Source organism: Girardinichthys multiradiatus, chromosome 15 (assembly GCF_021462225.1).
Source record: "Girardinichthys multiradiatus isolate DD_20200921_A chromosome 15, DD_fGirMul_XY1, whole genome shotgun sequence".
NCBI lineage: Eukaryota > Metazoa > Chordata > Actinopteri > Cyprinodontiformes > Goodeidae > Girardinichthys > Girardinichthys multiradiatus.
In genome coordinates this window covers 20,559,708-20,573,644 of record NC_061808.1, presented here as the reverse complement: position 1 = coordinate 20,573,644, position 13,937 = coordinate 20,559,708, and the positions used below count along the sequence as shown (strand labels likewise).

The 13,937-nt window shown below is 38.1% G+C and overlaps 1 protein-coding gene across 1 annotated transcript; it reads right to left on the bottom strand.

Moving 5' to 3' along the window:
* Nucleotides 1–5,759: 5,759 nt before the first annotated feature.
* Nucleotides 5,760–7,244, bottom strand: LOC124882295 (mitoregulin-like). The gene is made up of 3 exons (XM_047388600.1): nucleotides 7,028–7,244; nucleotides 6,109–6,346; nucleotides 5,760–5,993 (listed from the first exon to the last, which is right to left on the bottom strand). Exon 2 carries the CDS (start codon nucleotides 6,280–6,282, stop codon nucleotides 6,112–6,114), a length of 171 nt encoding a protein of 56 aa, XP_047244556.1. The 5' UTR covers nucleotides 6,283–6,346; nucleotides 7,028–7,244; the 3' UTR covers nucleotides 5,760–5,993; nucleotides 6,109–6,111.
* Nucleotides 7,245–13,937: the final 6,693 nt, after the last annotated feature.

Genomic DNA, 13,937 nt, shown 5'->3' with positions numbered 1-13,937 from the left:
ATCACAATTTTAATGGAGATCTTATTTGAAATTTACAGCTGAAACCAGAAATTTACACAGATTTCTTTTTTCTAAAATGAACCTAAAATAATACTGTTAAGATCAGATAAGATAACCAAGATTATTTCTATTTGCTAAATATCAGACTGATGATAGAATATATTTTCAAATGTCTTCAAGGTAGGAAGTTTACATACATATCCTTAATATTTAACAGAATTAAAGGACAGGTTAAACATTTTACATATCCTTCTATTAAACACAACAGTTGTGAAAGGACTGACAGAACTGATGTAACTGAATCAGGTTTGTAGGGTCCTTTGCTCGCACACACCTTTATCAGCTCTAACCACAAATTTTCTGTGTGTAATTTGCCAGAATGATTATGCTCTTTGACCATTTGGAAGACCCATGTGTTCCCCAACTTCCTGGCTGATGTCATGGGTTGTTGCCATAATATTTTCTACAAGATGTTCTTTACTCATGATGCCATTTATTTATGTGAAGTGCACCAGTCCCTCCTGCAGCATTGCATTCTCATAGATGCTGATTCAAGCATACTTCATTGTTAGGATCATGTTCTCAGACTTGCAAGCTTGTAATCATTTCCTCCAAATGTAACAATTGTCATTATTGCCAAACAATTTAGCTTTGCTTTTCTCAGATCAGAGAACATGTCTTTAAAATTGAGGTCTTTTCTACCTGAGTGCATTTACAAACTGTAATCTGACTTTTCATTTATTTGCTATAGAGTAATGGCTTCTTCCTTGCTGAGTGGTCTTTCAGCCATTGTCTGTACATTTCTCGTTTCACTGTGGATATTCACTCTATCTTAAAATCTTCAGCCAGCATCTTTACGCTTTTGTTTTGAGGTCAATGCGCACATTTCACACTTAAACACTTTCATCTCTGGGACACAGAACCCCTCTTCTTCCTGTGAATGCCATCATTGCAGGACATTCCCATGCTGTTAATACTTGCATATTATTGATTAAACATTTCTTTTTCTGATACATTGGCTGATTTCTTTAATTATTTCAATAATATCACTCTAGGAAACAATGGGTTTGAGGTGTTGGCTTAAAATGCATCACCAGGTTTGCCTCAATTTAACTAACATGTTGTGAATTTACCTATCAGAAGCTTACAAATACATAAAATCCTCATCTAGGCTTTCCAAATTGATTGTGTTTATGGGTGTGTTAATTGCCTAAAAAAATATTCACTATTGAGTAATATTAGAGAAGCAGCAGTGCAAAGGGATTGGTAGATGTCACAGTACAGTCTTTCTCTACATTTTCTTCTAACTCTCTCATATAACACCTTTTTATTTCTACCACAGCAGAAGCCTTTATTATTTATCTGCTTCCTCTGTCATTTGGATTGTAAAAAAACTCCTTTTCTCCTCTTTTGTCTCTTCTCCTCTGCTCCCTTGCACTCCCCCGATGGCCAGCGGGCACAATCACACAACCACAAAGCCATTCAAGGAACTTATTAAACATGACACTCCCTGAGCACACTCAATATAGACGAAGGACACACGCTCTAAGGTCTTTGTGCCAATTAGGAAAATCAGATCAATCACAGCAGTCAATGTGAACCCTTTCTGCCGCACATTATCTCCTTCAGTCACTAAGCTGTCTCGCCTCACTTTGAAAATGCATCTCAGCCCCACGAACCAGCACTACCTGTTGCACACAATAACCCACAGCTTGTCTCAAAATAAACAGGGAAGAGACAGTTGGCGTCGACACACATGCATGCGCTTGCACTTCACTCCAGAAAGCTATTCATCACAATTTAGTGGGAGTATTAGACACTAAGGGACAATAACACCTGCCTAGGATCCAGGAAACAAAAAAGTTTCACATTTCTTCCCTCATGGCACACATGGTCACACTTTTTTAGTCCTGGTGGGCTGTTGTCAATCCTTTAAATTTATCCTTTCAATACTCAATTTGTTTAAAGAAAACGTTTAAAAAATCTTAATACATTTTCATACATTCTATCCAATGTATGATGGATGAAATTGTTATATAACACAATTTTTTTTATGTTATTTAAATGTTATGATATATTTGGCATAGATCTTATAAACTAAAGGTTGTGATTCCTCATGTTCCCAGGATAGCAGAATGCGTATGTCTCCGTTTGGCACATCTTGCAATTGAATCTTTGGTCCAATATTTTTACTAAAATAGCACCAGCTCAGACTGGATGGAGAACATCTGTGAACATAAATTGTCATGTCTTGCTACAGATCCATAATTAGATTTCGGTCTGGACTTTCATTGGGCCTTCTAACACATAAATATGCTTTATACTAAACCAATCCATGGGCTGTATGTTCAGGGTCGTTGTTCTGTTGAAAGGGGAACCTCTCCAGTCTCAGGTCTCTTGCAGTCTCTAAGAGGTTTTCTTCCAGGATTGCCTTGTATTTAGCTCCAACCATCTTTTCATCAACTCTGACCAGCTATCCTGTGTCTGCTGAAAAGAAGCAACCCCACAGCATGATGTTGCAACCACCATGTTTCACAGTAGGCATGACATTGTTACTGATGTAAAAACAATTAGGGGTATGAATAGTTTTGGAAGGCGTGTATGAAACAAAACTTGACAGATTTGTTGTGAGATTTTCTTGATCAAACAGAGCGCAATTTAGGAACTCTTAGGTTTTGTGGGAAACATTTGTTCTCGCTGTTTGTTTTTGTTTTCTGGGGGTTTATTAAGATCAGATCCAATAACTTGCATCCCTAAAAAGTGTCAATATTTGTGTTTTCCTTCATGATTGCTCAGTATTTTCCTTTACCCATCTTCTCATCAACCCTGACAAGCTTCATATTCCCTGTCAAAGATATTTCCCACAGCATGAAGCTGCCACCACCATCCTTCACCATGTCAGTGATGTGATTTTCAGGGATACCTTTCCTCCACATATAGAGGTTTGCAAGTCAAACAAATTTTGTTCTCCTCTGACCAGAGCACCTTCTTTCACGTTTGGTTTTTTCCCTACCTGGCTCAAGGCAACTTGCAAACAGGACTTATGATTTTCCTTTAACAATGGCCCTTCTACCACAAGATGTTACTGTTTGCAGCAGGCAATTCTCAGGATAATGGGAGCTTTCTATACTCAGGCCTAATGAAAATGCCAAAAAGAGTTCACAGGGGAACAGCCCAATTAGCTATCTAAAAGATGTTTTCATACAACTTAATGTGGAATATTCAAATTACCTAAGCAGAATATGACCCATACTGCATCTGGCTCCAGAGTTTTGATTAAAGCAATTAAGTTAACTAAAACTCACCCCTAGAAATTAGCAAATTTTTTCTTGTGTTAATAAAAAGCATTGAATCATCTCCTAAAATCTCCTCGAGCCAGCAAATGTGGAGCATCATGGTATAAGTATGTATATACATTGAAATTAATATGTATTCTTGGATGAGTTAAACTCATTCGTCTCTGCTGATAACCCCTCTTATCTAGCCTCTCAAGTCGCCGATGTAGTGCTATGTGAAAAAAGGACATTTTAAGGTTGTGTCAAAAGCTTGTTGAGACATAGTAATAGGGCTGCACATCTGGTGATAATGAAAAGAGATCTGCTCAAAATATATAATTTCAGAGTCAGAGCTTGGAATGCTGCAGGCAAAAAAAGTTGTTTTCTGCAGCATAATTTGCTAAAGAGCACCATCTCCCCCTACAGACAGGCTCCGAGTGGTCAACATTTACAGCAGCGATGGACTAAGGTTTTAGGGTTCTTAAGGAGATTTTAAATTGGGCCCACCAGTTCATCACGAATTGTCATAATGCTCATGGTTGTTCGTATTTAAAAATCCAAAATCAATCCTATTTTGTTCTTTTACTTTCTTCCAAGCAGCCAGAATTTCTTGTATGCTTTAAAAGGAGACTAGATCAGTAACTCTCCCAGCTTTTTAAATGCTTTTCTAAGGAAAACAAGTTGTAGGAACATAAGGTTAAATATGACCCAGAATGTCATATGACGTTGTTTGTTGTAAATTGCATCATCATTTGTGGCTGCACTATGAGAATATTGTAACATTTTATAATGAATATTATGTCAGACCGGGTGAATTCCTACCACTCTTTCCCCCCCAAGTCTGTATTTTGATAAATGAAGTAGTTTAGATAGTTTGGTGGAGTAAAATAAATACTACTAACAATCTTGTATTTAATGATTATTTAAAATTACAAATTTTTTCTCCTTGACATTTGTTTTATTTTGTTCTTTTATAAAATATAAATCTAACTTTAATATTAATTTATATGTTTTATTGAAGCATTTGCTAGTTATTGACCCCGTTGGTTTTTAAGATGATGACAGCATCAAAGCACCAGAGCTGCAGACCGCTGTTAAGACTATAGCTCTGTCTCCTGGGCTGCAACTTGGATTATGATTTTGGAGGACTAACACATTGGACCTTTTCCTATCACTAAAAGCCACCTCAACCAAACAGCGATGAATGCCATCTCTACTAATCAGTCGGACCTTTGTGAAAGAGTCAATCAGGCAGATACTGTTTATGTTTTGATGTGGCTTTACTTAAAATACTGCAGAATACTCAATACATCATAGATCAAAAATCTTGTTTTTTTGTTGTAAACTATGCAGAAAGAGGAACAAGGTCTCAATGCAAAGCTTAAAAATTGTATTTTTCTTGAAAATTTCAGGACAGCGGGGTGGCTTTGATTAGCGACCTCCGACACTTCAAGACCACAATCAGTCTCTCTCAGCGGAGTTATGTTCTGCCCATGTTTTTGTGGGTTTTCCATAGTCTTGTTTTTTATCCCACAGCTCACAAATACCATCAATGAGTTAAATGGAAAACCTAACTGCCCCCAATCAGTCAGCCACAACCAGTCACTCTAAGCCAGCTGCTTTAGGGTTAAATAATTTTTGAAATGACATTAAATCAATATAGTCCATCATAATTTTTATAAATATATATGGTTACATAAATATAGGTCTGTAGCTACTAATTCTGTAAAAAGTTGGCAACCTATGCACCATACTCTTCAGCATCTGTTAACCCCGCTCCCTGATTTTACTACTCCATGGCTGAGTTGCTGTCGTTCTCAATCTCTTCCACTTTGTTATAATAACACGAACAGTTGACTGTGGAATATTTAGTTGCAAGGAAATTTCACAACTGGACTTGGACAGTTGCACAGGTAACATCCAGTTTTGGTACCACACCAGTGATTTTGAAGAGGTGACCCAGTACTTTTAACATAGTATGTATGCTCACAGAATGATGATTCATCTGAGTTGTATTTCACTCGGAAATGAACAAGGACATCATGCGTATGTGGCAATAATAACAGCCACATACCAGAAGGCCTAGAATGTGTCAACTTTAGAAAACTTTGATGATTGTAGCTTATATTTTATATATTTGATTTAGAAATGTTCATTAACACACTTTTAACAAACTGGTCTAGTCAAACATTTTCTTTTTGATCATGGTTATAATAGGTTTAAAAAAAAAGCTATTATAACCCCCAATTTGCTGTTATTCTTGTCTTTATATAGATTATAATTAAAAATTCTACTGTGAATGTCTATGTGCAGCCTATTTACAGGCTGTAATATCCTCTTTTATCCAGCAGATGGAACAGTCACGCCAGAAACGTATATTATTCAATGTGATTCACTTTCACGGTCAAACTTTAGGAATATTAGCCATTCACCACTCTGTTTAACCTCATGTGAAGTAATCTCTTTCAAACAATAACGAAGGGAAAAGGAAAATATAATTTATTTGCTCATATATGAAAAAGTTCCACTGCTACAAAGACAAATGTGCAGCTTCTTCTATTTTGTACATGTCCACAGAGGATGTTTCTTTCTTTTAATAAAGGTTTCTTCAAAGGAGCTTTTGCAGGTACATCAAGATCAGACTTGCTTTACAAGGTGTGGTAAGACCAAACATGAAGAACAAGCAGGATGAACCAGCTTCATGGAGCAGACCGCCACCTGTCAGATGAGTAAGATAGAGAATTAAATGGCTGAAAAGACTCGTTGATTTATCTTTGTAGCTTGTGATTCCAACAGATCAACAGACATGAGCTGAACTCTGACGTCACGTTACCATTCAAGCCAGGTCCAGCTTCTTCTGCGTCTCCGCCAGTTTGTCCTGCAGCCGCTTCTTCCTCCAGTCCAGGAACTTCCTCCTCATTCTGTTGGCCTGCCAGCCCGTCAGGAAACCCACGGCAAAGGAAACCACCACGGTCACCTGCAAAGTCCTCTCCGAGACGTCTCCCATGTCAACCTCCCGGAAGCAAACCGCGTGTTTGCGTAAGTCCCAGGACACCGGAAATAGGTGGTGTCTAAGCAACACAACGTACATTTCTTTTCAAAATAAAGGTCAAAAGACTCCTTCAAGCTATTTTGAATTTTATTTTTCCTTCCCCAAATCTTCAAGACCACATAAAACCTAACTCTGAACGTTTAAAACAAGAAAGTATCACCAATCTAATAACTTAATGAACTTTTTCACATTTTGTTACATTACAACAAACTTCAAGTCATTCTATTGATATTTTATGAGATAAACCATAACACTAGCATAACACTAGCAATGATCAAAATGATGTCATCTTAAAAAGTGTGATTTTCTTTCATTATAGCCAACGTTGTCTTTAGCCTCCAAGGCTAAATAAAGACTGCCCCGTTCACTTTGTACCAGGCCTAAAAAGTAACTTCGCCAAGGCCTACTAGTTACACAATTATCTGCCTAACAAAATTAAAACGGTGCCTTTAATGTTGGTGAGTGGTGGCTTTACATTTACAAATATGTCTAGAATTATTGGATTCTCTTGTAAAGGCTGCATAGCTGCACAAGCAATAACATATTATATTTCTCCCTCTCTAATATTTTCTCTAAATTGTATTCTTCTCAAATCATATTTCAGAAAACTGTCAAACTAAAACGCAAAATTACAGAATGAACTAATTTTTTTCTGGACACACAAGCATGACCAAACAACAATCATGTGAACATGACCTACCACAGTGTGTAAAGGAAGCTGACTGCTCTTCATCACTATTACTATCCATAGAAAGCTGACAGGCCTTTTTCACAGCTGCTACAGATCCCCAAAGACTCACGATCACTAGTAGTGACTCAGACACTTTTTGAAGATTTAGGTCCCAGGTTCGACTCCCGGCCAGGGGTCTTTAAACATGGAGTTTGCATGTTCTCCCCGTGCATGCGTTGGTTCTCTCCGGGTACTCTGGCTTCTTCACACAATCCAAAAACATGACTGTTAGGTAAACTGGTCTCTCTAAATTGCCCTTAGGTGTGACTGAGTGTGTGCATGGTTGTTTGTCCATGATTGTTTGCAGCTTCTGTGCTGCTACCCACCCATTACCCTATTAAGACAGTGTCTCGCCCACGGCCAAAATTGAATAGACTAAAAAATAATCTAAAACGAGGAAATCAGGAAAATCTAATAAAAATAAACACAACTCAGACTAAAAATAAAAATAAAACAATTAAATGTGGCTTACTGAACACAAAATCTCTCTCTTCAAAGACTTTGCTAGTTAGTGACCTGATTTGTGACAATCAGATTGATTTATTTTGCCTCACAGAAACCTGGCTGCATCAAGAGGATTATGTTACTATAAATGAGTCAACTCCTACTAATTGTTTAAATTTTCACATTCCTCGAAATACTGGGCGAGGAGGAGGAGTAGCAGCCATCTTTCAGTCCGATTTAGTGAATAGTCCCAGACCAATCAATAGCTACAACTCTTTTAAATATTTAATCCTTAATTTTCCTCATCCAAATTGCAAAGCACTAAAACCATTTCTGTTTGTTGTTTTATACCGTCCACCAGGCCCTTACTTTCAATTTTCAAATCAGTTTTCAGACCTTTCATCTGATTTAGTGTTAAATACAGATAAGGTTATTATAGTAGGGGATTTTAACATTTATGTTGACAGTGAAAGCTTAAATATAGCCTTTAATGCTATCTTAGACTCAATTGGCTTTGCTCAAAACATTAACAAACCTACCCACCTTTGTCTTCATTCTCTGGACCTTGTGTTGACATATGGCGTGTTCCCTCTGATTAATAGCCCCATTTTAGATGTGATTAATTTATCTTTAGTAAATGGATATGTACCACAAGCTTTTAAGGTAGCTGTAATTAAACCTTTGCTTAAGAAACCTTCGCTTGATAGAGATGACTTAATAAATTACAGACCTATATCCAATCTTCCATTCTTATCTAAAATCTTTGAGAAAATAGTTGCTAATCAAATGTGTGAGCATTTACACAACAATAACCTGTTTGAAGAGTTTCAGTCAGGCCTCCAAGCTCATCATAGCACTGAAACAGCTCTGCTGAAAGTCACTAATGATATTCTTATGGCCTCAGATAATGGACTTGTGTCTGTACTTGTCCTGTTAGATCTCAATGCTGCATTTGATACAGTCGATCACAATATTCTCTTAGAAAGGCTGGAATATACTGTAGGGATCAGGGGAACAGCGCTAGGCAGGTTTAAATCTTATCTGTCTGACAGATTCCAGTTTGTTTATGTAAATGATAAATCATCTTTAAACTCCAGGGTTAATTGTGGAGTACCACAGGGTTCAGTACTTGGGCCAATTCTCTTTACTATATATATGCTTCCAATAGGTAAAATTATCAGGCAGCATAAAATACATTTTCACTGTTAGACTGATGACACTCAGCTTTACTTATCCATGAATCCTGATTAGCCCAACCAGTTAGATAGACTACAAGCATGTCTTGAAGACATAAAAACTTGGATGACTTTAAATTTTCTGCTTCTAAATTCAGACAAGACAGAAGTTGTCGTCTTTGGACCGGAGTCTTTAAAAAAGAAACTGCTTAGTCAATCACTTAACCTGGATGGCATTAAATTGACCTCCAATAATAAAGTAAAAAACCTTGGTGGTATTTTTGACCAGGACATGTAATTTAAATCCCATATTAAACAGGTTTCTGGGATTTCCTTATTCATCTCCGGAACATTGCCAAAATTAGAAATATCCTACCCAGGAGTGACGCTGAAAAACTAGTCCATGCATTTGTTACTTCAAGGCTGGACTATTGTAATTCATTACTATCAGGATGTCCACAAAATGCAGTTAAAAGCCTTCAGCTGATTCAAAATGCTGCAGCAAGAATTTTGATGAAAATTAAAGTGAGAGAGATCATATTTCCCTTACTTTAGCTTCCCTTCATTGGCTCCCTGTTAAATCCAGAATAGAATTTAAATTTCTCCTCCTCACATATAAAGCTCTTAATGATTTAGCTCCATCATACATCAGAGATCTGATTGTTCCATATGTTCCTAACAGAGCACTTCGTTCTCAGACTGCAGGTTTACTGGTGGTTCCTAGAGTCTCTAGAAGTAGAATGGGAGGCAGATCCTTTAGTTATCAGGCTCCTCTCCTGTGGAACCAGTTCCCAGTTTCAGTCCGTGAGGCAGACACCCTGTCTACTTTTAAGGCTATGCTTAAAACATTCCTTTTTGATTAAACTTATAGTTAGAGTGGCTTAGGTTATCCTGAGCTATCTCTGTAGTTATGCTGCTATGGGCTTAGGCTGCTGGAGGACATAATGACCACTTTCACCCTCTTCGCTACATTCTCACACTACTCTCCAATTTTGCATTATTTGCTGTTATTTCAGCTTTTAACTTTGTTCTCTCTTTTCTTTTCCTAGAAGCTACAACTGGCTTGACTCTGTGTCTACCTGTGACACATTTCTGGAGAGGGGCATCGTCCAAGCTTCTGCTGGCAACAACTTAATGCTCAACCTCTACCGATGATCCACATGGCCCTGTCTTTCAGTGTTTAACCCTTTCTCTCTCCTAGACATGGAAATTGACTGAGCTTTTACTGTGACTAACTCTATGTGCTCTCTTTCAGACTCTAACCTTGAAAACTGGCACAGAGTTTATCATTCTTATTATTTATTCTTTCTTTCTAGGTGAAATGACTAACGGAGCTACATCCATTAACATTCAATTTTCCTTCCCATAGAAAGGACTCCTGGATCAGTGCTTCTTTGTTCTCTTTGTGTCTCTGCTCTGTTCTCTCAAACCCCCAGTCGGTCGTGGCAGATGGATACACGGCACCGCCTTCAGGATACAATGTTTGAACCATTGGATGCACATGGTCCTCAAGAATGGTTCGGTAGTCCTTGGCAGTGACGCGGCCATCTAGCACAAGTATTGGGCCAAGAGAATGCCATGATATGGCAGCCCAAACCATCACTGATCCACCCCCATGCTTCACTCTGGGCATGCAACAGTCTGGGTGGTACTTTTCTTTGAGGCTTCTCCACACCGTAACTCTCCTGGATGTGGGGAAAACAGTAAAGGTGGACTCATCAGAGAACAATACATGTTTCACATTGTCCACAGCCCAAGATTTGCGCTTCTTGCACCATTGAAACCGACGTTTGGCATTGGCATGAGTGACCAAAGGTTTGGCTATAGCAGCCCGGCCCTGTATATTGACCCTGTGGAGCTCCCGACGGACAGTTCTGGTGGAAACAGGAGAGTTGAGGTGCACATTTAATTCTGCCGTGATTTGGGCAGCTGTGGTATGATGTTGTGTGGATACAATCCGGGTTAGCACCCGAACATCCCTTTCAGACAGCTTCCTCTTGCGTCCACAGTTAATCCTGTTGAATGTGGTTCGTCCTTCTTGGTGGTATGCTGACATTTCCCTGGATACTGTGGCTCTTGATACATCACAAACACTTGCTGTCTTGGTCACAGATGCGCCAGCAAGACGTGCACCAACAATTTGTCCTATTTTGAACTCTGGTATGTCACCCATAATGTTGTGTGCATTTCAATATTTTGTGCAAAACTGTGCTCTTACCCTGCTAATTAAACCTTCACTCTGCTCTTACTGGTGCAATGTGCAATCAATGAAGACTGGCTACCAGGCTGGTCCAATTTAGCCATGAAACTTCCCACACTAAAATGACAGGTGTTTCAGTTTCATTGTCCAACCCCTGTATGTACCTGACTTTTGTGAAGTGCTTTGAGATGACGTGTTGTGAATCGGCACTATATAAATAAACTGAATTGAATGTCTCTGTGTTGCCCTGTGATAGACTGTGCGACCTCTCCAGGGTGTACCCTGCCTCTCGCCCGTAGACTGCTGGAGAGAGGCACCAGCCTCCTGTGACCCACTTTGGAATAAGCGGTATAGAAGATGAATGAATGAATGAATATATATATACAGAGAAAGAGAAAGAGAGAGAGCATTTCCCCATTGTCATTCAATTTCTCATTTTTGCCTCTGCTACTGATGCACTGGCTACTGCTGCTTTCATGGATTTACAGTTTTACTCATCAATAGTTCTGGTCTGGATACATCATTATGTCCCAATGACTTTCTCCGTTCTCTTTACAATGCTTGGCATGAGATCCTGGACTCTATTGCCCCAGTAAATTAAAATATTCCAAACCCAGATCTGAGCCTTGGCTGAACAACAGTACCACTTGTCAACTCGAATAGCAATGCAGAAAGGCTGAACGGCACTGGAAGAAAGACAAACTGCATGATTCTTTGGTTTCCTTACGAAACATTCTTGCTCAGTAACAAAAATCTGTTGAAGAGGCAAAATATCAATTTTGTCCATTATAATCACTAACAGCAGCCATTGCCCCATAGTGTTATTTAATACAACTCTGTTTTACTGCTAATGCTAAGCTTGAGCTTTCTGTTGTCTGTGCTAGATCTTTTTTATTCGCATAGTTTGAACCAGTGTCTTGTTTTCTTCTCGACAACATAATTAATATTATAAAACCTACAAACTGCCCCTTTGACTTTCTTCCCACGAAATTGATGAAAAAGGTTTTAACCCTTCTTTAAAAAAAACACACACACACACCTTGAGCCTTTGGTTCTATCAAATTTTAGACCATTTCTAATCTGCACTTTCTCTCCAAAGTTTTAGACTGTTTCGCTATGCAAATTCAACAAATTGTAGAAGAAAATGCTGTTTTGGAAAAATTCCAATCTGTCTTGAGATTTCAACGTAGTACCAATTTTACCATGTTCTGTTCAATGGCTTCTCCTCATCTACTGCTCCTCTTTCTTTGTAGCCCATCTGCTTTTTTCCTTATATATCCAGCCACTTGAATCCGTCGTAACCCATGATTTCAAATTCCATTGCTATGCAGATGTTTGCAGATTTATCTGCTGTTAAGGCCAGGATGCAGTAATCCACTACATGATCTTTTAGACTGCATCTCTGCAACCAAACAGTAGCACAGCCAGGATGTTTCATTTTTAAACTAAGAAAACACAGAATGCCAAAGCTGCTACTGACTTTGGACTTCTGAATGCTAAATTCAGGGACTGTGACAAAAACCAAATGGTCATATTCGAGAAGGATTTAAAATTTGACCAAGAAATCGCCACTGTAGTTCTGTCTGGCTTTTATCATTTACACCTTCTAAGGTCAAGACTTTTTTGTCAGTTCCAGAATTGTCTGTTGCGACACTTTCTATGTTGGTGTCCTACAGTCATCCCGTAGTTGCCGAAAACTTGTTCAGCATGCAACAGCTCGTCTTTTAACTCACACTCCAAGACAGGATCACATTACACCTGTTCTATCCTCACTATATTAGCTTCCTGTTTATTTTAGAATAGATTTTAAACCTTTTTGTTTTTAAAGCTCTTACCGCCCTTTCCCCATTTATTTATCTATCTGAGTTATTGAGTTTTTCCTTTCCCAGTTCAGACAGTCAACATTTACTCACGGTTTCACCAACAGAGTGATTTTTAGAGTTAAAGACTGTATTAATATGCATGTTAAAGTAATACTGTTAGGCTTAATACTACATTGAAAAGACTAGACATATTTAGCAGAAACAGATATACATATTCATACTTTCATATTCAATTACATTAAGTGTAGCAAAAGGTCTACATACCTTTTCACTTTATTTCAAACAACCAAAGAACTACTAACAGAAGTTTAGTCAGTTTTCAAACAACCAAACTATCAACATTTACATACTTACCCTAACTCGAACAAAGTACATAAAGTTAACAGAGAAAACTCTTTAAATATTTTTGCTTGTCCATAAAACCAAAGTTTGCTGCTGTGTTGTGCACACTGCTGTGGTTTAGGAAAGAAAAAAATATAAAAACAAATATTGGAATTCAAATTGTAGTTTTTGTAACCATTGTTTAACAAATCCCTTCCCTCCTGTTAGGTTATAAAACAACATCACAGGTGTTGGACATCTCAAAAACCACTCTTCAATCCATAACAGAAAAAAATATGCAAACCTCCCAAGATTGATGGGTCCTGTCAACTTGAACTGACAGGTTGGGTGAGGACAATATTAACCAGAGGAGCAGCCAAGAGGACTATGGTAACTCTGGAGGACCTGCAGAAATTTACAGCTCAGGTGGGAGAATCTTTCAACAGGATTTTTTCAACTTAACTAAGAAGGATAAACTAAAATACAATTGTGAAGGACATGGGTACAAAAATTGTTAATGGGAATGGATGTAATGGCATTGTGTGGGTGTGAAATGGGGTACAATTTGGTAAAATATCCGACTGACCCAGATCCAGATTTGGGACATTAATCATAAATAGATGGAAGATGAAACAAAAAATGGGCGGAAGTGCAAAGAAATCCAAACCCAGAAACATGACCTTCCCTGAGTACGGAACCCATGGACCCCTTTGTTTCACAATACATATACAGTACTGTGCAAAAGTTTTAGGCAGGTATAAAAAAAAAAAAATGTAAACAAAGAATGCCTTCAGAAATGTAAATGACGATCGTTTATTTTTATTAATTTACAAAATGCTAAGTGACCGAACCCTAACAAAGCCAAAGTCATTAAGAACCATCCTTAGCGTAAAGAAGAACAATAATTACTGGAAGTG

Excerpts from the sequence above, each read along its gene's own strand:
- LOC124882295 (XM_047388600.1), bottom strand. The coding sequence starts at position 6,282 with ATGGGAGACGTCTCGGAGAGGACTTTGCAGGTGACCGTGGTGGTTTCC.